Below are 24836 nucleotides of genomic sequence, written 5' to 3' on the forward strand. Positions count from 1 at the left end.
GCTGATGTGATACTACAGTGATGGATGCTTTAGAACTAAGTACATGTAATAGTAGAAATAATCCTAAATTGAACTTCTAGCACTAACAGAAGAAACTCCTTTTTACATGTAAGATGAACTAATCTGATCTGGAATCAGAAAGGGACAAGAACTTTAAAACCCAACAAAGCCATTTTAGAGTCACTTTCAGAGCAGGACTTCACTTCAAAACAAAACAAAACAGTGGAAATAAAGAAGGGAAAATTTACACTAACACGATGAGACTTGTAAATATAATTTTTATTGTAATTTTAAGGAAAATGTATTTCTTTGATCCACTTAAAAGGGGTTTTTCTTTGTCAATCTTCACTCTTTCCTTTATCTGTTTTTTTTCCCACCTCTCATTTCTTAAATATTAGCTCTTAATTATCCTTCAGTATGTCTTATTGTGAAATTTCGGGTAATGGGGGGGGACAAAACTCTAACTAATATTTTGTAGTGATTTACGGTTTGATTTGTATGTAGAACTGCTGCAGAATTTGAATCTGTCATTTCAGTCTTCCATGAGTGCATTACACAAGTCCTAGTAAAAGAGCACTGCCTGCCTTTGGCTTCTAAGGCTGTAGTTAGTGTCCTGGTATTATATAGAAATTAAGGAACCTGCATTTAAAATCTTAGTCCCTGAAAAATCTGACACATTTGGAATCTATAAAAGTCCTCCTTAATGCAACAAATTAGTTGAGAAGGTAAACATTCAAAAATCGAGAAAGTGATTAGAGCCATCATAATCCAGCCCTGTTGTATATAGATATTTTTGATACTGTATTAGACATTTATGTTCTGTTGCCACTATAGAGCCTTTCATCTCTACATCACTTATTTGAACAGACCCTAGGTTGGTAGCGACAAAGTTGTTAATGGCTGGTGGGTGTCTGGCCCACATGAAATGAGTTAAGTCATCTCAGGTGCTCAGTGAGATACTAGAATTGGCACTAGGTGGCATGTTGGCAGTCTGAGCAGACAGGAAAAAGACTGAATGTGCATAAAGAACAAACTAACATGTTACTTTACAAATGATCCCCCAGGTCAGGGATGAAGCTTACTGGTGGTCAGTGTAGGGAAGCTTATCAGTTCAGAAATGCTGGATTGGCTCTAGAGAACTGATTATCTTATTTTACCCACCAGACAGGTACAGCATAAGAAATGGCTGTACCTGTTTGTGGGTAAAATGAGAACATCAGTTCTCTAGAGCCAATCCAGCATTTTTACAAACATAACATTCAACAAAGCCAAATATTAGTAAATATGCTATTACTACTATTATTTGTACTGTCGTAGGACCTAGATGTCCCAGTTAGGAAATGGGACCCTGTTGTGCTAGGCCAGCGGTTCTCAAACGTTAGGAACCCGAGGACCCCTATTTTGACTTAAATTTTTTCATGGACTCCCAAGCCCCTGCTCAGCCCCAGGCCCTGCCCGCCCTTCACCTCTTCCCTCAAAGCCCCACACCACCCCACCTCTTCCAGCCCCCCTTCCAATCCTGCCCCTCCTCTTTCCTCCCCTGAGCATGCCCCATCCTCATTCCTCCCCCACCCACCCAGTGCTTCCTGCAGGCTGGGGAACAGCTGTTCAATGGCATGCAGGAGGTGGGGAGGAAGGGGGAGGAGCTGAGCTAGCAGACCCCCTGAAGTACCCTCGTGGATCTCCAGGGCTCCACGGACCCCGGTTTGAAAAATGCTGTGCTAGGCAATATACAGTTAGGCAGTAAAAAGACAATTCCTGCCCCAAAGAGCTTAGTTTTTCTCAATGAAAAATGCATGAGTTAGATGAGACCGAAAAATGTATTGAATGTGTGGATGAATTCAGTGAAGCCAGGTTATTTTCTTTTGGGAATGGTAACTTTAAATCTTTTGATTTTTGTGTATTTAAATTCTCACCTATAAATTGCATGAATGTTGAGTGTTAACATGGAACTCTAATTGTTCTTGAATAAAGAAAAATTGTGACCTGCAATTACTGCTCATTCAAATAAATACTTAGTTTAAATATTCTTGTGTGTATCACATATAGAATCACATACTGAAACGTGTTGGTATGTGGTATATTTTAAAAAAAAAAAAAGTGGAAGGCATTTTGTATGCAGTATGTTTTGCAGTAACTTCATTGTGCAGGAACAACATTTCTTCAGACATATTAGACATCTGTCACTGTGAACTTAGTCGATAGCAAATTTTACTTCAGGATAGTATTGCTGCTGTGGCACTATACAATATTTAAATTAGCCATTAGGAAACGAGCTAGTCCCTATATCTTTCAAGATTCTCCCCTCACCCCTATGTTAATTGGGGTTACTCTTTCAGAGTGATGGGATGGTTTGTGGCCACTGGAAGACAAGGTCTGTTTGGGACTACCACCCCCCCCCCCCTTTTCCATATCTACTCTGCCATTTCATCCCATAAAGCATCATGGCCCAGGAGACACCCAGCAGCACCGCAAGCTGAGTGGGACGGATGGTGGTGCGGGGACCAAATTTTTTTGACATGGATGTCAGAACAACCACATGCAGGGACGTGAGCTAAAGAAAGTGGAGTTGGGAGAATAAGACTTTCTGCTTGGGAAAATTTGGGGCTACCTTATACAGCAATCATGGAAGGAACAGGGGGCTAGAGAAATAGGAGAGGTCTCATATTGGAGAGGCAGTAAGGAGGAGTTGTCATGAGTAGGGAAGAGGTGACAGGGTTGAGGAAGTTTCTTCCTTAAGGGTCAGATGCTGTACTTTTAGGCTTTGTCTACAGTACGCACCTTTTAGCGCCACAGCTGTGCTGGTACAGCCGTGCTGCTAAAAGGTGTGCAGTGTAGCCACTGTTTGTCGGCAGGAGAGAGCTCTTCCGCCGAGAAAAAACTTCCAACCCCAACGAGCAGGGGTAGCTTTGTCAGCAGAAGAGTGCTCCTGCTGACAAACCGCTGTTTGCACCGGCGCTTTTCATTGGCCAAACCCTTGTTTGGGGGGGGGGGGGGGGGTGTTTTTTCACACCCCTGAACGACAAAAGTTTTGTCGTTCAGTTTCCAGTATAGACAGACCTTACTGTCCTATTGTGTGGAAAATGGAACACTGAAAACCTGTTCTAAAAACAATCAAAATCCTTCATGCTTCTGTTCAGAATTGTTGACTGTTGCTAAGTCTTGAGATTTAATTCTATAGGTAACATAATGTAAGAACTTATCTTGTGCATACTATAAATAACCTCTTTTAGAAGCCAATTAAAATCCATGCACTACAGCATCATAATATATGGGCTAAATTTTGCCATTGATTTTGTAGTAGGAGTTGCGCAAACACATATGAGGGCAAAATTTTGTCCCTGTCATTGTAAAATGATTACTATGAGCTTCTTGTTATTATAGTATAATACGTTTATTTTGTAACAATTCAACTGGACAATAAGAATTACTTATGATTGGATCTATGAAATACAGAGCTGAAATGAATCTTCTATTATAATGGATGGTCTGATCACAGAACTAAGAGCCAGGAACTCCTCTTTCTATTACTTATTATTACAGAAGCACTCAGGTGCACCGGTCAGATTGGGGTTCTGTAGTTCTGAAAACTGTAGAAATACAAAGTGACATTCCCTGTCCTGAAGAGTTTATGATCTGGATTAAGACAAGACACAACAATTGAAGGTAACGAAGGGAGGACAAGGATAAAAATTATGAACACACATGGTAACAAATCTGGGATTAGCTTAATTTGCAGGGTTTGTTTTTTTAAGGATAAAAATAAAGGAAATATTATAGCAGTAGTTCCTAAAATTCCAACCCTAACTTTATCATTGTCGATTCCTGTGTCCATGGTCAAATCACCTAAGTTCTTTACCTCTGTTTCCCTATCAGTAAAATAGAGGTAATATGTAGTTCATAAAAGTGATGTGAGAATTAATTTTGTGAATATTTGAAAAGTGTTAAATATTAATATCCAAATATAATCTCTTTAATAGTTTCATATAACCCACTGCATCACAGCTGCAGTAGAGGAACAGATCTCAGATTTTTAAATTTAATTTCAACCTAACCTGAGTATTATCTTGATAAAATAAGATTGCAGGTATCAAAAATGAAATAGTCTGCAGTGTCAGCTGCATCCAAGAACGCTTATTGTTTAAATGTTAAGGGTCAAAGTTAGAGGTGAGAGAAACTGCAATTTAAAATCTTCTGCCCTGCCTCCTTCCCAACAACTATGTTACATCAAATTAGTCTCCTATTAGAATCAGACCCCTTCTTACCCATCCCTTTGTATTTTGGTCCACTGAAGAATCTGAGAATTCAAAATAGTCTGACTTGTCCTGAGGAGTAAGAAAACAGACTGCTATTAAGAAAAGCATGAAAAAGGATGTAAGCAGGTGCAAGTGAAAGTAGACTCTTCTCCTTACTTTAATTCTTTAGGTTCTTCAGCATGTAACTTACACACCAACTCAGTCCTTTATATGGTATCTGTGGGTATAAGTGGATTTCAGAGTTTGCCTACACATCACCTCCTAAATCTGTCTCTGAGAATTATAAATATTAGGTGTCCTTGCACATCAATCCTTGTTCAGCAAGATGGTGCCTAGATGCAAATGTCTCAAATAGTTTGGCAGTAGCTTAATTTTATGTATTTTTAAAAGATTTCTTACGTTAGCCTGGACATGAAAATAGACTCAGAACCCACTAATAGTTAATACATCCAAAGGGCCTGCTCTTTATATCTCTGCTTTGTAAATCAGAAGTAACTCCGATGAAATTCAGTGTAGTTACACTGGTGTAAGGTAGATGTGAGGTTAGAATCAGGTACTAAAAGTCTAGTTGATTTATTTTTTTTTAATTTACTATTCCTACTGAGGAAAAATCATAAGTTTTTGATATACTCTAAAAATACTTTTTCTTCTGAATGGATTTTATCACAGTTTTACTCGTGTTTGTCATTCTCAGTAGCACCCAGATTTGAAAAAAAATAAACCTTGCAATACAAATAAATATTGGAGCTGTTGGATTCTCATGCTGTAAACTTGTAAACCACTGCTGCTTGAAGCAAAATGGGCTGCTTCTATCTTAAAAATATTTATAAAAGTAGAAAGCATTTTAAAGAAAGGGTTTTAGATTTGTATTGTCTGGTCCAAAATGTGACAAACTTGTCTTACCTTTATGTTGATTGTTTTTAGACTTCATGAGCATGTAAATTTTTTCACACAGTAAATTAGATCTGGATTCTCTCCTGCACCCAGTCTCCTCTAAGTATAGCCTGCGGGAAGCGGTCAGAGAGTTGGTTTTGACTCCCTGACCTTGAGGTTGGTTTTATGTCAGCCCTAGCTTAACAACGTTTAGAACAGCCTACATCATGCTCTAGACTGTGCCTGCTTGGGATAGCTAGAGTGAGGTGTGCTCTGGCTATGTCCTGTTCTACAATCTTGACATAGCTCTGAAGCCAAGAACTGTAAGTGGGGTGTGGAACAGGCTCTGGCATCTATAGTACCTGTGGCGATTGCACCATATTAGGGAAGCTCCAGCACAGATGTTGTGGCCATTCCCCCTCTATACCTTTCCAGTGGCACAAAGCAAGCTGACTGAGGCAGAAGGGGGCAGTATCTGGTGCCTGTTATGCTTTTTATAATCAGTTACAGCAATCCAGTATTAATGGTCTAGTAAACTGATGACCAGTGTAATGTGGGCTGATATTTTTTTTCCTAAGGAAAGATTTCAGTTGCAGCATCTCAATTACTTATTAAAAACAGAGTTGAGGTTTTTTTAAAAAGGGGAGTTGAAAGCCTGATCCCACTGAAATCAATGCCATAACTCACATTGGCTTCAGTGGGGGGTAGGATTCATCCAAGGACTGATTTTTTTTTTTTTTTTCACCATATAATCTGCATGTGTCTGAAATACGCAGGAGTAGCTTTCTTCTAAAATTGTCAGCTCTGCCGCTGTATTCACATTGCACTGAACTCTGAATGTTAGTCAGTCATAGGGGCAGCCTTCCTGTGACCAGCTGTAACTCATGTAGTGGAGAGCTCCCTTGGTCCTTCATACAGCAGTAACACATGCATAACAGAATAAATTTGCACTATCTAACTTTGTATTGCCTTTATCTTTTCAAAAATATTTTTAAAGGGGTGTTCAAATACTTTGGATCAAAAATTGGGCCTTTGGATTTTATTGGTTTGCTTTTGGCTGTTACCAAGCAACAGGCATAATGCCCCATAACCTGCATTAATAAGCTAGCAAAGTACAGTTGCTGAGATCAGCCCTAAGCCACCCTCTTCATACTGAATGTAGGAGTCATGTGAATAGGGGGTTGCAGGTTGGGGCTCTTGCCTTGATCATGGCAGATACGTATGCAGGCTGCCCCCACTGTTCCTTCAACTATGCCTGGTTATTCTGGTTGACAATATAAGTCACAGATGCCCTGCAAAACAGTCTTTCCATGGCTCTTCACAGGTGGCAGAATCCAGCTGACCAGCATCTGTCTTGAACTCCCCTTGCTGCCTGTATTGTTTTGCGCATGCAGAAAATCAGGCTGGTCCCGCACTAGTGTCTATTTATGATTAGTCAGTGACCAAAGGGTGAACTATGTTAGGAATAGTTTATTTTTTTAATATACATTTCAATTTTTAGATCCCTTGTGGGATTTAGAAAAAAAAATGCTTTGGGCCTCCTTTCCTGTGGGGAACAGGGGCAAAACTTAATTCATATGCTCAGCTCTAAGAATTGCCTTATTTCTGCTGATCTTGATGAAGATTCTACATTAATAAGTAGAAGTAAATAGAACCAAGGCCCCTGGGCTTCTCCTGCATTAGAAACAAGAGTCAAAAATCACTGTTAGCCCAATGGAAGAGGATAAGGGACATGAGCCTGTAAGACCTCCTTGAAGATGCTGAGAGCTCTCACTTCCAATTGTCTTTAATGAGAGTTGAGGGCACTCTTCAAACTTCCTAGAGATGAGCAGCACTTTGTAAGATTAGACCCAAATCATAAAGATGTCCTTTTCAAGCTTCCAAGACCTTACAAACAATGGAGAATTTTAAAGCTATTGACAGTTATGCCCCTTCGTCCTCAATTAAAAAAATAGGATGGAATTGAACCCTTCATGAAAGTTTGCATCCCATGAGAGACTTTTGTTAAAATAATTGTAAGGTGTCATGGTAAACATTTTTAAGAGAAGTTATGCAAACATTGTAATGTTCCAATTATATTAAGAAGCAGTGAGAAGTGGAAGTAGATAGGTACTCCATACCTGGAGGTATGCAAAGCTGATACCTCTTATCACAGTGTCCCGGGACAGCAGGGACGCTCTAAAATTTTCTTCTGTTAAATATTAAATTGCCTGTCAGAGCAGGAAATGCCTTCTTCTGAGGCCAGCTGCTTTTTTATTACATGGTTATTGCATGCATCATAATGCACGATCCTTTATAGAGGTGTAGAAAGGGAGATGTACTGTATATGCTGTGCTCTTTGTGTGTAAAAAACATACTCTTGTGGAATGGTAGGGTTTAATTTTCCACTATGGGGACTTCGTGGAGTTATTTATGACTGCAAAGTGATTGTAAATACCCCTGTTCTAATGTTTACATTCACTGCACAGGTGTAAATGACTGCATAGGGTTCAAGGCAGTGCAGAATCAGGCCCACAGGCTTTTTTTTCTTAGATTTCCTCTGTAATATTTCTTTCATGTTTTGAATTCTCAGAGTTTAAATTACTCTTTTTGTTCCTGAATTCATTTCCAAATATTCAGGAATGAAGGCGCTGGAAATCAGGTCACTGGGGAATGTGGGAAGCCATCAAAGGAACAGGAATATTGAGAGACAGTATCTGTGTTAGGGTCCCTATACCAACATGGAGGAGGAAGTATTTTAGTCCAACTTCTGCCCCTTGTCGCACTTGCAAAAGAAATTATTCCCTGCAAATGAGTGGGAAAACAAAGGCAAAGTTACCTTCTGGGTAAAGGCTGTCCCTGAAGTACTACTGGCCACTAAATATGTATAAAAATATGAACAGAACTTTTCCAAGGCTAGGGAGAATAAATGGAAACTAGGGCTCTGCTTAGAGGAGGATTCAGCAAGAGGGAGTGATTCAGATGAATTGCAAGAGGCTGCAAGGGTAAATAGAACCTCTGATGCAGCTGTTAAAAGTTTAGAACCCAAAATAATATTTCCTTCAATACTTGATCCAAAATCCGTGTTTCCCTCTTTGTGGAAGTTAAAGGAATGGGAGGTAGCAGAATGTATAAATAGGAATGTTTATTTGAGGCCTTCTGCAAAGCTAGAAGGCGCTCCTTCTACAAGCTCTTTTAAAACCTATCTTCCTAGTGTTTTAAAATAATAATGAAAGTACATCTACATTGTACATCTACATGGGCTAAAACAGTACATCTACACTGTACATCTACAAAGTACATCTACATGGGCTAAAACAGACCTTGTTCACTGTGTCCTCATGGATTCCTACCTCCTCATGGAGAATGAGAAAAGGCCAAGAGCTTTTATCCTGTGGCTCCATAGCTAAAGGGTAAAAATTTTGAAAGCACTGAAAAAACAAGAGCAATAGGATTTACCATGCAAACTGTTTCTTTTTTCGTTAGTTTTTAAATATTCCAGCACTTTTCTCTCCTGTTACAAAATAAAAGAATGCAAATAGGATCTTTGAAAATTTTTTTGAAAATAAAGTATGAACTTCTTCCATAATGTTTAATGGCTATAAATAAACAAGAGCCGTGAAGAATATATTACAAATCAAATGAGAGAGGAAAGGTCTGAAATATGCACTGCTATATGAGAAAGCGTTAATTAAATGAGGATATAATGATATATACATTTCATAAACCTAGATAGGCAGTGGCCTTAAAACGTCAAAGAGAATCAAGAAGCTGGCTATAGCTAAGCCTGAAATTCAGGAACAGAGTACTTCACTCATAGCTTTTCAAGCTAAATAATTTCCATTCCTTTTGGTTTAAGGATCCTTTTTTTACTGCAAGCATATTTTTTCTAGCACAGATGGAACTTACATTTGCAGACTTTCTCCCTTCTACTTTAAGGAGTGACTGCTAATACCTTAGCATATTTATGCAAATTTAGCCTATTTGTACCTGTGTGGTTAGGTCTTCTAGTCTGTGGACCTGAACATAGCTCAACCTACCCTGTAAATGCAGCCTTAAAATCTATTTTAATTATCCTACCACATGCTCATCAGTGTCATGAGAGGCAACATATATACTTAAAGCTGTCAGTAAAACTATATTTTCTATCCTTTATTTGTGAGCCTTCTACTTGGGTGTGTGTTTCACTGTCTGTTGGGCAGTTATTGGATGAAATAAAGTGTTATGAGACGAGTATTAAGAGTGAAATGTAAGGTCATGAGATCCATGATCAATGGTATCTTGTAGAAAGGAAGTTCCAGAGCTGTGGGGCAGATACTGAGAAAGGCAGGTCTCCTTGCAAATCTCAGTTTCAGTAGAGTCAGCTCCAGCATCCCTGCTGCTGGTAGGGTCAGGTCAAGGAAGGAGAGGCAGTCCTACGATAGATGGGTTTCTGCACACTGAAATCCTGAAAAATCAAGACCTTAAGTTGGAGCCAGTATTAAGCAGGGAGCAGGTGCCATGTTGAGACTGCAAAGGTGATGTGCTGTCATTGACCTGTGTCAAAATCAGGAGTAGGATATAGGGTTTATTGATCTCCTTAATATCTCTTGTTTGTTTATAGCCTTTAAAAATTAAGAAAGCAGTTCACACTTTAAGGTAAAATTGGTAAAGAAATATTACTGTTGAAATGTGTTTGTTAATATTGAAGCAACCGATTTGTTTTTTGTGTCTTTGACAAGGTGCGCATGATTCACAGGAAGTTTGCTGGAGTTGGTAACTCCTGTTAAAATAGTTTGTTTTGTTCATGGGATATGGGCAAGCTTTTGGAGTTGGCTTTAATAAAATGTTTACTTGGGTATTAGTGGATCAGTTCCATGTGTTTCTGTAAATGTTTAAATACGCATGGAAATATATTGGGGCCCACCGGATGAATTCTGGAAATGGCTAATGTTCCTTCTCCTTTCTTTTACGGGGAAGGTTCCTTCATAGCATTAATCCTAGAAAGATGATACTATTACTTATTATTTACTGTACATGTTTCCCTCAGTTTAATTATAGAGTTTATCTGCATATCTAATCAGACTTAGGTCCAGGGCTAAGGGCAGGCTTTCATTTCCTTTCGTAAGATATTATAATACTGTTTGTCAGTTACTGTTCATTAGCAGGAATTGTGATTCTGTCCCTTGGATTTTATGGTACAGTTGCCCTTTTTCACCACAAATAAGTCAAAGATGTTGGTTAATGTATTTAGTGCTCCATCCTGCATGTGGAGATGTTTGTATAAATTAAAGGGAAAGGGCTCTCTCATCCCTCTCCTAGTTCTGTGTTCCTCCTGGGATTTGTGAGATTTGTTTTTGAATGTCAGAGAAATGGTACAAACTTGGCTGATTGGCTTGGAAAATCATCCATGATTCAGAAAAAAGCTAGAAGCTGTCTTTTGTATAAATTGTCTGGTAAGCCAGGGGAAAGGGAAATATAATAATCAGTCCTGGAAGTGGTAAAAATATGGACTAGAGGCCCTCAATCTCCTGAGAAGACAAAGTATGCATTTCAGCTAGATACTTAAGGACATAAACTGAACATTCAGAAATGCATGCAGTGTGTTCCTACAAATAAAGCTGGAAGACAGAAATGACAACTAGACATTTAACCATTCAAACAAAAGCAAAGTCACATATTCATACATTATCCCAGTTAGTTTGATAAGACTATAAAGCTAACCAGAGGCTGCAGTTCCTGGGATGGCTTCTGTAATGGGAGGGAATCTTAGCATCAAGCTGAACTTTTATATGAAGATGTTGGGATGACTTACACGCACAACTTAGTTTGTTCATTAGCCTTGTGAACTTCCAGTCACAGAACTATGTGGGAACAAATGGGCTAAAAATTAGATGAGATCTTTGTCTTTTGATTTTATATTTGTAGTAATTATGAGCTAATTGTGTACAGCATAAATATAGGGCTGTAATAAACTTGAGAGGATCTGTTTGTCACAGACTGTAAGGCTGCAGTACAGTTAAGCTATAAGCAGGTCTATGAGACTTCAACTATGTATTTATTCCAGAGCCGTCAGTTATTTATAATACATACATCAACTTTTTCAAAATCCCACTAGAGGTTACAGATAGTCTCCATGTTACTAGTGAAAAGCAACTGGTGTTTCTCTGACTTCTTGGTAAAATTCTTTTTTTTTCTCTCTCTCTCTCTCTTTCTTTGGGTCAGGGAACATGGTCTTTATAAGTTTGGCCAGTACCTAGGAAAATAGGGCCCTGATCCTGATTAGGGCCTTTAGGAACTGCAGAAGTATATATTTTTTCCTCCTCTGTTGTGGTTTACTTCATAAATATTGACCAGGAACATTTGTTTCCTGGCCAGTGGAATAGATGGTCCAAGGTGACACCAAAGGCTGTTAACCCAGCTGGTCATTAGCAGCCTCACATAGAGTTCACTATTATTGCTGTGCTCTGTGAAAATATAAATATTTATGGGTTGAAAGCTGAACTCTGTTGGTTTGGGCTTACAGTTTGGGGAGTTTACAGTCATTTCCTCGTATTGTAAGACTGGTTCCGTAACTGATAGGAAAGCAGAATTTTGTTCTAAACTATAAAGCAAATTCCTTATTTCACATAAAACTAGTTGGCAAATTTAGCCGTTTTCCTGTTTGTGAACATTCACAAACTGATCCTTAATTTTTCTAATATATTTATTATTTGTAAATATTTGCTGAATAATGCAACCAACCGAACAAGTTTGAGCCTTTTGGTTGTTTGCAAACTGTTTACTATGACTAAGATACCATGACTTCTGCAGCGGATGGTGCAGCTGGCTCAGGGGTTGCCTGCAGAAGTTTGGGTGTGTGTGAGGGGGCTCTGGGCAGACGGTTGAAGTGCGGGGCGGCACTGACCTTGGGGGGGGGGGAGAGAAGCGGGCTTCCTGGCTTCCACCGGCATGTCTCTGCAGCTCCTAGGCAGAGGAGCCAGGTGGCTCCGCGCACTGTCTGTGCCTGCAGGCGGCAGCCCCACCCCCCAGCTCCAATTGGCTGTGGTTGCCAGCCAATGGGAGCTGCAGAGCCGGTGCTTGTGGTGGGAGCAGCGCACAGAGCCCCCAGGCCCTCCACCTAGGAGCTGCAGGGACATGCTGGTTGGAGCTGGGTAGAGAGCCTGCCTGCCCCGCCAACCCCCTCCTAACCCCCCCCACTAGCGGGGGGGTCCTGGGCCACACTCCATCCCCACCCTCCCCCCAGCATCAGCGGGGGTCCCAAGTCACGCACCACACCTGCCCCCCCCACCCTGCCCCAGCCAGGCCACCTCCTCCAGCACCCGTGGTGCCCCCAGACCATCCCCATAGAGAAACGCTGGCCCAAGTTTTAGTTAGGGGTATATAGTAAAACTCATGGTCGGGTCACAGGCCATGAATTTTTGTTTACTGCCCATGACCTGTCCATGAGTTTTACTAAAAATACCCGTGACTAAAAAGTTGCCTTAACTAAGATTACTCAGAAATCAGGTTCAGTTAATGAACGATTGGTCACATAAATCCCTGGATATTTCTGCTTTCTAATTGGATGACTGAAACTTTTAACAGGAAAATAATATTCTTCTGGTATGGAGTTGGGATGAATAATCGCTCTTGCTGAAATTTGTAGAAGTTGCTAACATACTTCCAAATGATAAATAATATGACTCCACAAATGTGAGAGAGCTGAATTTACTGGGTTTACTCAAGAATACTTTGTTATTCAGCCAACTCTTGTTTGAACATTTCAGGAGGTTTATTTTAATACATACACTTTTCAGCATGATGTAATGATGTTTGCCAGCAATACGTTACAGAACATCATTCAAATGTTATAGTGGATTGATAAATGAAATGACCCATTTAGCTCAATATTCAAACTAGGGTGGTTACGATGGGGTGCCCAGAATCTGGACGATCAGATGGGCACAGAGGTAACTAGTATCTGTTTTTGTGCACTTAAGTCCACAATTTAGCACCTTAAAGTAAGTGTCCAACTTAGAAAATTTGACTTCCAATACAGAATATAAGTAAGAATGCTCATTAAGGCTGAAATTTTGGTCCTGTTGGAAGTCAATGAAGTAAACCTCCATTTGACTGCAATAGAACTAAGACTTGGCCCTAAAAACAGAAATAGCCAAGAAAAATAGAGGCTTCTTGTACAATGAATAATAATTTTGCAGAGTTATGTTGTGTTGAAATATAGGGAGGCAATGTGGCCTAGTGGACTAGAACTCATTATTACTCTAAACACAGACAAACCATTTCATCACTGCGTATACAAAATTTACTTTTAAAAATAGGATTTTTCCAATTTATTTATTCTTTTCTGCTTCCCTACAGATTAAAGCAAAAAATTACGACAAAGTAGAAAAGGTGAGTCCAATAATAAATTCTATACTTTATGTAATTTTTAAGATTTTGGTTTTTAAAACAAAAAATTCTTAGGACCTTACATATGAAATATATATTTATAAGGAGACCAGGTATCATCTCATTAGGCTGGGGTAGAAATTGGAAAGAACTGCAGTTTGCATTGAATATTTTATCTGAGTCATTCTTTTTTTATCCAGTTTATCCAAGGATACCTTAGAAGTATGATCACTAAAGTGGGTTTTATTGCTGTCAACACACTGTAAACAGTGGGGTGAGCAGAACAATTGTCCTGCATTTTATACCTCGCCAGTTCTCACTACCTAACATGAAGATAATCTTATCAAATCAGTGGGTATTTTAGGTATTCTTTCCAATACATTTCAGCTCAGAATAACAGAGAAGGTTTTAATTGAGGCGCTCAAAGAAATAATATAAAAATCTAATTTTTGTTCTTGGATTCCTGATCATGTTTTCTCCATATATTAACAGTTGTTTCAAAGATGCCTTATGAAAGTGCTACACATAGATTTATGGAAGTGTTACCTTTCGTATGTACGTGAAACCAAGGGAAAGCTACCCAGTTACAAGTAAGTAAAAATGGTTTGTTCCAAATTCTTATTTAGTTTTGGTGGTGGTTCTCTTTTCCTTTACAAGGCATTGAACAGGGGTTTTGTCTTGACAAACCTGGCTCTGATGATAATGGGTCTATAAGATATCGCCTGCTCTCTGTTCCAGAAACATTTTCTCTTGATTCTTTCTGGTAGGCAGTTGCCATACTCATGCTCCATATAAAATAGCAGATAAAGTTGCTTCCTTGAGACAACCAGAGAAGTTAGAGAAGTAAATTGTCCTGTCCATTTGCCTGTTAATGAGGGATTGTTCCCTATCATACATTATCTTTTGCCTAGTCTAATCTAATTTTAAACTTTCTGGTCAATGGGGGCAAATAATAAAAGCCTCCTGTAGACCAGGATTGATGGTCAAGTAATAGAGCTCAAGTGTTAGCTTTAATCAAGATTCAATATTCGAGGTGGGAAGAGTTGAAGAACTCTAGTTTAGACAAGGCCTGGGAAGATTATTCTAGAACTTAATACATCATGGTGTTGGGAAGAATTTTTGGATATTCATTTTAAACTTTTCTTTCCTTAATTTCATCCCATTTCTCCTACTTATACTCCTGCGTACTGCACTAAATTCCTCTCCATCCAAAGGCCTGGCCTACACTTACAAGTTAGATCGACATAGCTGTAGCACTTAGAGGCATGAAAAATTCACACCCCCAAGCACCGAAATTAAGCTGATTTAACCCCTGATGTAGATGTGGCTAGATTACTGCAGAATACTTCTGTCGACTCTGCTACTGCTGCTTGGAGAGGTGGATTAGTGATACCAATGGAAAAACTCCTTCTGATGCTGCAAGAAGCGTCTACGCTATGGCACTACAGCAGCATAGCTGCAGTGGCATAGCCGTGCTGCTGTAGCACTTGTATTGTAGACGTGGCCTTAATGTTTACACTTTAAGAAGCTGTAGGTTGTTGTCATGTTCTCTCCACAGTCATCACTTAGCGAAGCTATACATACTCATTACTACTGCTGTTAAAAATGGTAAATAAATTTGATGAAGAAAATCAGAATTTTTAATTTAAAAATATCAATTAAAAATATGAAAAATCACATTTTTGGGGGTATTTGTTCTCCCCTTTCCTTTGTCTTATATTCCCTAACCCTTTTTTCAGTGGCAAAATGTGTGGAGAAGGGGGTGAAAAGGGAGGTGGGAAGATGGAAAAAGGGAGAGTGAAAACAAAATTACAGTTTTTGGCAGAGACCGGGGCAGCGAGAGGTTGATGGTTGAAAGATTTTTAAAAAAATTTCCATGAAATCTTTTGATTATTAAAAAGAAGTAATTTTTATGGAGGGAGGGGAAGAAGAGCATTTCAAAGTAAAAACCAGGTTCATTCAATTTTTTTAATTATAAACCACTCCTTTTAATTCTTAACTGCTTTTTGTTGTTTTTCTCAGGGATTCCTAATCTCTTTCAGGTATTGCCACTAAGTAAATCAGTCAGCAAGGAATATTTATAGAGCAACTGGCCTTATCTCCTCTATTCCTGGTGCACATGGCATATGTGAGCTCCAGTCATCTAAGAAGAGAGAGCCCCAGGCACACGAGAGCATTACGTACTGCCATCAGTGCACTAGGCCAGCTACAGTTTTCCTTTTAACTTCCTTGCTTGTGGTAATTGTCTGAATACAGAATGCCAGGAGTTTAAGGAAACCAAACACCTGTTTTACAGCACTAGTCTTTTTTACTTAAATATATATTTAGAATTTGTTGCTAAAAGAGTTTTTAAAATAAATACTATTTATTAAAATTGATAAAACCTAGTCCTAGCTCTGAATGTTTTCAATATTGTGGCATTTTTTCAGAGAAAAAATGGCTCAGGCATATGACTTTGCTCTGGATAAAATCGGCATGGAAATCATGTCATACCAGGTATGTTTTGTTATCTAACTAGTTATTTCTGATTACTGTACTAAGTGCTTCTTGATTTGATTTTTTCTGGGGTTTTTTTTTACATAGATCTGGGTCGATTACATCAATTTTTTGAAAGGCGTGTAAGTACTTTTAAGTATATTTTAAAAGTTAATTCATGTAATTATAATGTTTTATAAAAGTTACAGTGTTTTAATTACTGACATGTTAGTGTCTCACTTCACTATTAGAGAGGCAGTTGGATCTTATGCAGAAAACCAGAGGATAACTGCTGTTCGTAGGGTTTACCAGCGAGGTTGTGTGAACCCAATGATCAACATTGAACAACTCTGGAGAGATTATAACAAATATGAAGAGGTAACTGAGAAAATAAAATTGTTTGTGATTTTAGGTTTGTTTAGAAAATCCTGTCTTAAAAACTACTAAAAGTTGGTCCCAGAATTGTGTCCACCCTATATATGCGTGCAAACAGATAAAAGGTAGTCCAATGCATGTTTTGCATGTACAATGGTGAGCTCTTTGTGCATCCATGCAAGAATTTTACAGGGTGATAATTTGTTTCTTTGTATTTCTTCACTTACAGACTATTTGTTCGGATAAACTTTGAGAATTTTTCCCTTTTCATATAGTTTGTTGTGATGTTTTAAGTTACATAGTGTCATGCGTTTTCCGTCTGCTGTATTGGAGAATTTTAGTAGCAATTTTTTATTTTTAATATTGATATCCATTGTGAAGAGTCAAGAAAAACGTGAGCCTTTTGAACATCTAAGTGTGCTGGTTTTTAGGGTCTTATTTGATCTGTACTCAGTAGGTGCCATATCCCCACAGAGTTCCCTTAAGGCCTGAATTCAGTAGGAGTTTATGGCGTTCAACAAATTGCAGGAGAGAGTAAAATTTGCAGGATCTAGTCCAGTTCATGCCCTTAGTCCAATGTGTAAGGCATTTGAAGTAGCAAATACCAAGGGAGTTTCATTCCATTTAAATGAACAGCACGATGAATTTAAAGAATATGATTATCTTTCTCAGAAATTTAAAATTAATATATTTATTTAAGGGGCATGATTATAACTTGTCCTATGAGCCCACCTGGGGGAATAAGTGTGTACAAAGCCTACTCACCTACTTGAGTACCCAGATTGCCAATCTGTATTAATGGGACAGAGCAGATTTTGTGGAGCTGTTATTACTCTTAACCCCTCATAGATGAGCAAGGAGGGATGGGAGTGGCCAGTGCCTTGGCTCTGACCTCTGCAATGTGCTGGACAACAGAGCTGAGCTTCACTTGGTAAAGGACAAGGGGTAATGAGGGAAGGAATTGTGACTGACTGTGGACTGATCATTACTTCGGGCAAGACAAAATTTCAGTCTTATGTCCCATAATTTGTATGTAAAGTTTATTCTTATGTTTTAGAAGTCTTAAGTCTCTGAATCCTTCCTGCACAGTCAAACATCACTTAGGGCATGTGTGTGTTAGAAGTAAAAAAATCAAAAATATTTTGTGATATAAATGACTAAAAAGTTTTGGGAGCAAAAAGAAATTGCCAAACACAGATTGTTCACGTCATCGCATTTGTTCCCTAACTTGGCCGCTTATCATACATTTATTTGGAGATATTTGTTGTTTTCTGATGTCCATACCTTTTAAAAGACTTCTGTTGAACATTCTTAAATTGTTTTACAGGGCCCTTCCTCTCTCTGAAATAAAATCCAGTAGTTTGTATGTTTTTGTAAAATAGTGTATTTTCAATTGCTGTTTATTTTTCTCCCCAGGGAATCAATATTCACTTAGCTAAAAAAATGATTGAAGATCGGAGTAGAGATTATATGAATGCTAGACGTGTGGCCAAGGTACAGACTCCTGTTCACTTCATTTTTACATTGGTTAATTCCATAAAAGCCAGAAAACATTAAGCCTAGTTAAGATTTTCAAGTACAGCTACTTGTTTGGTAGGCTGATAGACTTGATATTTTCACAGGACAAAAATGCTAAGCATACCTGTAAGCAGTCACTTTCATGATGTCTATTTCTCTCTACAACTTAAAACATTATCTATCTCTTCTTCAGGAATATGAGACTGTTATGAAAGGTCTGGATCGCAATGCTCCCTCCGTCCCCCCACAGAATACTCCCCAAGAGGCTCAGCAGGTTGACATGTGGAAGAAATATATCCAGTGGGAAAAGAGTAATCCACTGCGCACAGAAGACCAAACTCTCATAACAAAAAGAGGTAACATGATTAGATATCAGAATCAGACATAGATACTCTGCAACATGTTTTGAATCATTGTTGAGAATTGGGAGTGACCTTCAGCTGCAGAAGTAAAGTGTTCTTAACATTATCAATGTTAAGGTGCTATGTCTAAAGTTGGTCAAATCATGTGTTTTCTTCATTAATCCCAATTCCGGCTCTACATACAAATAACACTGCAACACTTCTGTCAGTACTTCAAGCTGCCTTAACTCCCTTCAAAGGCCAGGCTGCAATTGCCCTATAGCGGGCCTGGAAAATCTGCAAATATAGGCTATTTCAGACCATGATGGGAGGTCACAGGCCCATATGCAGAAGACTTTTCCAGTCACCCCCTCTCTATTATACTGAGGGGATCTTGCATCAGTATGTCCACTGACTACAACTGAGTAGTGTCCCAAAGAGAGGCAGGCTGTCCTCAAGCCACATTGGGTATTAGTAGGATCTACTGTATTATCTGATACTTCTGTGTTTGATACATTTGTAATTTAGTTACCAGTAACCAGTGTAAGTTACTAATATACAGTCATACAAATTCTTTTGCCAGGAATATTTATCACTTTGACTTTTTCTCCCTAGTTATGTTTGCTTATGAGCAGTGCCTGTTGGTCCTCGGGCATCATCCAGATATCTGGTACGAGGCTGCACAGTATCTTGAGCAATCCAGTAAGCTGCTAGCTGAGAAAGGGGTAAGGGAATGGATACGGCCAAAGGGGAAGACACATTTTTAGCATTTCAAACTGTGTGTAGATTTTAGAATTCTGAACAGTATTCCATAATATCAAAAATTAAAAATAATTGCACTTAAGAGACTTTGAGTTATGAAATGCAATTATAATGTTGACATTAAATATTTTAAGTAGTTTAAATGTTAGATTTTTATGGTTGATACATATAGTAGCATTCTAATGCTGACCCTTCAAACGCTTATGTACATGAGCGAATGGAGTGAATACTCCATTTGAATTCAGTAGGGCTACTCACATAAATAAAATCCATGTGCACAAGTGCCTGCCAGATCAGATCTTAATTTTGTCTTCAGTGTCATGAGTATTAAATAATGTTGTTACAATGTTTGTTTATCATAGGACATGAACAATGCTAAACTGTTCAGTGATGAGGCTGCTAATATTTATGAAAGAGCGATCAGCACTTTACTAAAGAAGAACATGCTTCTGTACTTTGCATATGCAGACTATGAAGAGGTAAGCGTAAAGATTTCAGTATTGACTCAAACTCCAGTGTGACAAGATGTCTTTTCTCCAAAATCTCATCTGCTTGAAAAGTACTGTATAAACAGAATATTAATTCTGCCAAACTTCTCAGCCTATATTGATACTTTGTAGGCTAAAGCAATATAATGGAAATATATTTCTATATTATTAATTCCAAAAATATGTTAGAAATATTCAGCTTTCTACTTAATTATTTAATTATTATTATTTTTCAGACAAGTAGGTAGAGGCAGACAGTGGCAGAGAGAGACTTCCAGGAACTTCAGCTTCTCTAGTATTATGAAGCATGTTAGCAATTTTTTTATTTTATTTTATTTCCTCAGAGTCGAATGAAGTATGAGAAGGTGCACAGCATATATAACCGGCTCTTGGCTATTGAAGATATTGACCCCACTTTGGTAAGATGATTCTATACTATTCAGTTTTAGTTTTTACACATTTCCAGTCATATTGATCTCAGTACACCCAAAGAATGGGTAGCGTTCTCATCAGTTAATAGCTCGAGTGGATGACTAGTGGACTAAGTATTAGGTTGAGAATACGTAGACTCTTGGAAACCACAGTTTCAAATTCCAGCAGGGTCATCAACTCTGCCCTTTAGTCTTCCAAGGTAGATAAATTAGGTACCATGCACTTTACTCTCTGTGTCCTTAAAAACCTACAGCAAGCCATCTCCATTTGAATGGACTTTGAAGATCCCTTGACATGCTTCATAAGAATAGGCATTTGCTTTGTTGACTTGACCAAAATTTCATTTCCTCTTGCCATAACTGCGTGCTTTGCACCCATTGATTGCCACTCTCTATCCCAGTGGATGATGCAACGCAGTGGTCCTTTATGTTTAAGTTTATGAAGCACTTTGGGATGAAGTACACTGCATAAATACCCAAGATTAGTACTACACTGACACTTCAAGGAGGAAAAAAAAGAAAGTTGTATTATTACTATTTGTATTACAGTAGTGCCCATTGTACTAGCATTGTACGAACACATAGTGAGGTAGAGTTCCTGTCCTGAAGAGCTTATATTATGAATAGACAAGACAGGGTGGGAAGGGAACAGAGGCGCAGAGAGGTAAAGTGATAAGTCCAAGGTCATACAGCAGGGCAGTGGCAGAGTCAGAAATCTGGTCTCCTAACTCCAGTCCAGGTCTCTGTTTACTAGATCGCAATGCAGCTTCAAGTACAAGTGCATCTCTGTGAAACTCTCAGAGCCTGATTCTCTCTCCCTCTCTCTCACCAGTTTTTCAGTTGAATCAATGCTGTTACTCCTAATTTAACCCAGAATAAGTGAAAGGAGACTCAAGTCCATAGAGAATACACACCACAGATCAGTCAATTAATTACCATATGCTTGCTATTTGCATGACCATACATCAAAATTACAAGTCTAATAGGACAGAATGAATAGTATTTCAGATCCCGTTACCCACTAGTAAATTTTTGAACAGACTTTTAGCATACATCTTCAGTTATGGGTCTTATGGCCTCCTGTATGTGCTCTGTTATCCCTGTAAGATACTTGCCATTTTTAGAAACAGCAGATGACTTATGTATAATTGTAATTCTCTGAAGGCAATAGCATATGTAAATTCATACCCACCTAACCACCTCTCCTGCCTCAAGAATTTTAATATTGATTATCCTTGTAATTTTATACAGGCCTCGTGTCAAAAATAAATAGGTCGATTAAAGCTATGGTGCAGTATATATTCCATGATGCTGCCTCATAGTTGCTACCTTGTCTGAACGTGTTGTTTCTATTATGAATTATTATATTTTGTGACTGGAGCGGATTCTAGATGTGCCCAAAGGATCTTTTTCATATCTTAATACTTTTATATTTTGCATACCATCTTGTGTGTTGAACAAATCATCATGTATATTTCAGGTATATATACAGTATATGAAATTTGCAAGGCGGGCAGAAGGCATCAAATCTGGAAGAATGATATTTAAGAAAGCGAGAGAGGATGCCCGGACTCGCCATCATGTCTATGTTACGGCAGCTTTGATGGAGTATTACTGTAGTAAGGTAAACTCAGACATCTTCTTTGGGATTAATGAAGTGTTAATAGTTGTGCTGCTTTTTGAAGCTAATAACGCTATTTTAACATTTGCAGGACAAGTCAGTGGCCTTCAAGATTTTTGAGTTGGGACTGAAGAAATACGGAGACATTCCAGAATATGTACTGGCATACATTGACTATTTGTCTCACCTTAATGGTAAGCTTTGGGAACTGGGAGGGCTACTAATGAAATATGAACCTTCGCTATCAGAGTTTGGTTTCAGTCCAAGTTGTTTGCATACTGGTTTGAATTCTTTCCTACGGGGCAATAATCTTCTTCACAAAACCTCTGTGATTTTGTGCCATTTTCTGCACAGTGAAGATCCAGAAATGAAGTGACATTGAGATCCCATTTTGTCTCATCACTATACAGAGTGGGCTTTCCAAGTCCTTAAGTACTTTGCACTGTGGCAGTTTCACTGCATCTGTAGTTGACAATGGAAAACATATTAGGAAAATCTAACTCCTTGGGCACAAAGATTCATAGGGGGTTAAAAAGTCTGTCTGCAGACTCAACAACAGTGATGGATTGATCCTTTCCTGTAGTGACTGCGGAATTCTGCTTTCAGGGTTTTCTGACCTTTCACAAGTACAAATAAAATTCATTCCCCAACAGTTGATGGGAAAAACAGAATTCAAATTAGTATTGTGAATTCACTGACAACTTAGAATTGGTGTTTCCTTGGCAGGGGGCTATGGCTGTCAAAGGCCATTGATACGAGGGGCATATAGTGCTCCAAGGATACAAAGCCATACACGTGCAAGGGGAGAGGGCGTGTATTCAGTGTCAGTGTACCTGTTGTGGGGCTAGCAGCAGGGCAATGCCACTGCAGGACTCATTACTGTGGGAGTTAATGGAACAGACAAGAAACTGGAGCTGTCTGAAGCAAAGGTATGGGGTTGCAGTGGAGGCTGTGTGTGTAGCTGCTGTGGTGTTTCACAGATTCAGAGAAGAGTAGGGAGAGTGGCTTGTCCTAACTCCCTAGTCTCCTTCCCTGCCCAGCCATGCTTTCTAAAGATTCATCAGATCCCCAAACCGCTGAGCTCACATGGAGGGGCTTCCACAGCTCTGGGTGATGTTACTTATCCATCCACACATAGTGGCCCATTTGGGCTTATGCTTGCACCACTTTCCTTTCCCTACACTGGCATTTAAATGATACAGTGTAACCCTTAGTTATTATCTAATAGCTCAATTAGCACGCTTCATTTATTTTATCTCTTTGAGAGATTTTGAAGAGGGGGCATACTTGAAACAAGGGGACGTTTGTACAAAAATCCAGTTCCCTAACATCCCTCTGAGAAAATGGATATTTGTGTAAATTCTCATAAGAGCAGATGTAGAGAGGGGAAAAAAGCAAAGACTTTGTGACATCACATACCAGTGAACAGAGTTGGCTGGCTGAGCCTGCTCACTTAAGAGATTTTTCTGAACAAAGGTAATATTAGTGCTAAAGAGCTTCACACTAAATATTTTTGAAAATAGCTCCCCCTTTTTTGTTGTTGTGACTATCTGGCTGGCATAGGGGGATTTTAGGGAAATCAGATGAACAGATAAGAATTTACTCTGCACCATTACACACAGTATCAGCTGGAACTTCACCAGCAGGACAGGATAGCATCACAGCAATAGATGGTGGTGGGTGTCACAGTTACTGGACTATCTGCACCCCGACCCCTTGCTGGTCTCAAAGTGCACCCCTTCAGCTCTCAGGCCTTGAGTCTTTACCTCTTTTGGGGTGGAATCCCACTCTTGGCCCAGGGTCTGGGCTACAGTGCTCTGCAATCAATCATGCTTATTCCAGCAAGACCACGTGGGTTCAGTACCTGAAGTTTCTTCCCTTCAGGAGTCTGTGGCCAGTGGTGCAAACAGTGATCAGACAACCTTTTTTAAACCAAAGTATTGTTTGTTTTTAACAGTAGAAATAAAGCATAGCATAAGAGAAAAAGGATTCTAAAACAGTAGGTCTATATGCATCTCTTTCTTACCTAGAGGCGTGCCATCTCTACAGAGACTCTAGCCAGGCCTGAACCTGTTGGTCTGGGTGTCAGTCGTTTTCCCCGTTTGATGGGGTGTCCTTTTAAAACTAGTTTAGTTTTTTGTTCTCCTGAGTTCAGACTTGGACCTTGCTGCCCACAACCAGTTTGGGGAACTCTGCAGGCAGTCAGAGAGAGACCATCAAAGCAAAGGGCTCCTGCATTGTACCTTGCTGGGCAGATGGATGGTTATCTCAAGCCATTGTCCTGTTTCCTGCTTGTTTTTCCAACAGCCTGGTATTAAACTAAGCCAACATATTCATACCGTGAAAAACCCAATACACTATTCATATGTTACAGAACAACTCCATTTCCACCACAGTAAGTACCTATAAAATATTGAGAGGTCCATGCAGGAGACTTTTGCATTTCCTGATACCACCGCAATAGGATTGACTTGCATATTGATACAGCTGTAGCTGTGTATTTAGGTTTATTGAATCCTATTTATTGAAAATAAAATAAAGTCAGAATATCATATCGTTGGAACGAGCTTTTATTTTTCACTTTAAAGACAAATTTCTCTGAGTAGAAGCAGATTTGGAACTGGATTTAATGTTTATACTTTTTAATTGTTATATATTTTTATTTTTTTAGAGGACAATAATACAAGAGTTTTGTTTGAACGTGTTTTAACATCAGGAAGCCTCCCACCTGAGAAATCTGGGTAAGTTTGTCAAATTATTTTGTTTTTCTATCCTTGAAAACCCTCCTTTAAAGCTTAGATGTCACAAATTAACTAGAAGAATTGCTGCAGGTGTACTCTCCCTCATAATCCCACCTAAAGGAAAGGGCATAGAATTCACCCCTTGGACTACAGAAGCTGCTCAGCACAGCGCTGGTGACGACATAGGACAAAAACCTCCTGCACTGTAAATATACAACACTTTCTTTAGCCAGTGGTACTGCTGATCACAATATTGTTCCCTGCCATTTTGGGAAAGGAAGGGAAAAACTGTGGGGAATAATGCAAGCCCATGAGAGAAGGTGAGATGGGAACTGATGGGAGATGGACTTTCCAAGGAGTACAAAAAGCAGAGAAATAACTACAGTGCAAAAGGATCGTAGATGAGCTTGCAGCCCTTTCCCATCTGGTCCCTAACCCTGTCAGCCATGCTTCCACCATCTCCTCTATTAAACACAGTTCTTCCAACAAGACTACAAACCCTGGTGCTCCCCACGGGGAAATGTCCACAAGCCTTACATTACAAGACCTATGCATCATAGTCAAATGTTCCATTGCTCTGCTCATTCATGCCCCAGTTTGTTGCTT

The 24836-nt window shown here is 39.1% G+C and overlaps 1 protein-coding gene across 1 annotated transcript in view; it reads left to right on the plus strand.

Moving 5' to 3' along the window:
- The window catches only part of CSTF3 (cleavage stimulation factor subunit 3), a 78280-nt gene that overhangs the window by 44529 nt on the left and 8915 nt on the right, over positions 1 to 24836 (plus strand). The window contains exons 4-16 of the mRNA XM_037899881.2: positions 13449 to 13481; positions 13971 to 14068; positions 15908 to 15974; positions 16062 to 16096; positions 16205 to 16331; positions 17745 to 17822; positions 18040 to 18202; positions 18803 to 18912; positions 19312 to 19428; positions 19782 to 19856; positions 21349 to 21492; positions 21581 to 21683; positions 24161 to 24230. Of these exons, the coding sequence (XP_037755809.1) occupies positions 13449 to 13481; positions 13971 to 14068; positions 15908 to 15974; positions 16062 to 16096; positions 16205 to 16331; positions 17745 to 17822; positions 18040 to 18202; positions 18803 to 18912; positions 19312 to 19428; positions 19782 to 19856; positions 21349 to 21492; positions 21581 to 21683; positions 24161 to 24230 (1220 nt within the window). The remainder of the gene's footprint in view (positions 1 to 13448; positions 13482 to 13970; positions 14069 to 15907; positions 15975 to 16061; positions 16097 to 16204; positions 16332 to 17744; positions 17823 to 18039; positions 18203 to 18802; positions 18913 to 19311; positions 19429 to 19781; positions 19857 to 21348; positions 21493 to 21580; positions 21684 to 24160; positions 24231 to 24836) is intronic.

Source organism: Chelonia mydas, chromosome 6, assembly GCF_015237465.2.
Source record: "Chelonia mydas isolate rCheMyd1 chromosome 6, rCheMyd1.pri.v2, whole genome shotgun sequence".
Lineage (NCBI taxonomy): Eukaryota > Metazoa > Chordata > Testudines > Cheloniidae > Chelonia > Chelonia mydas.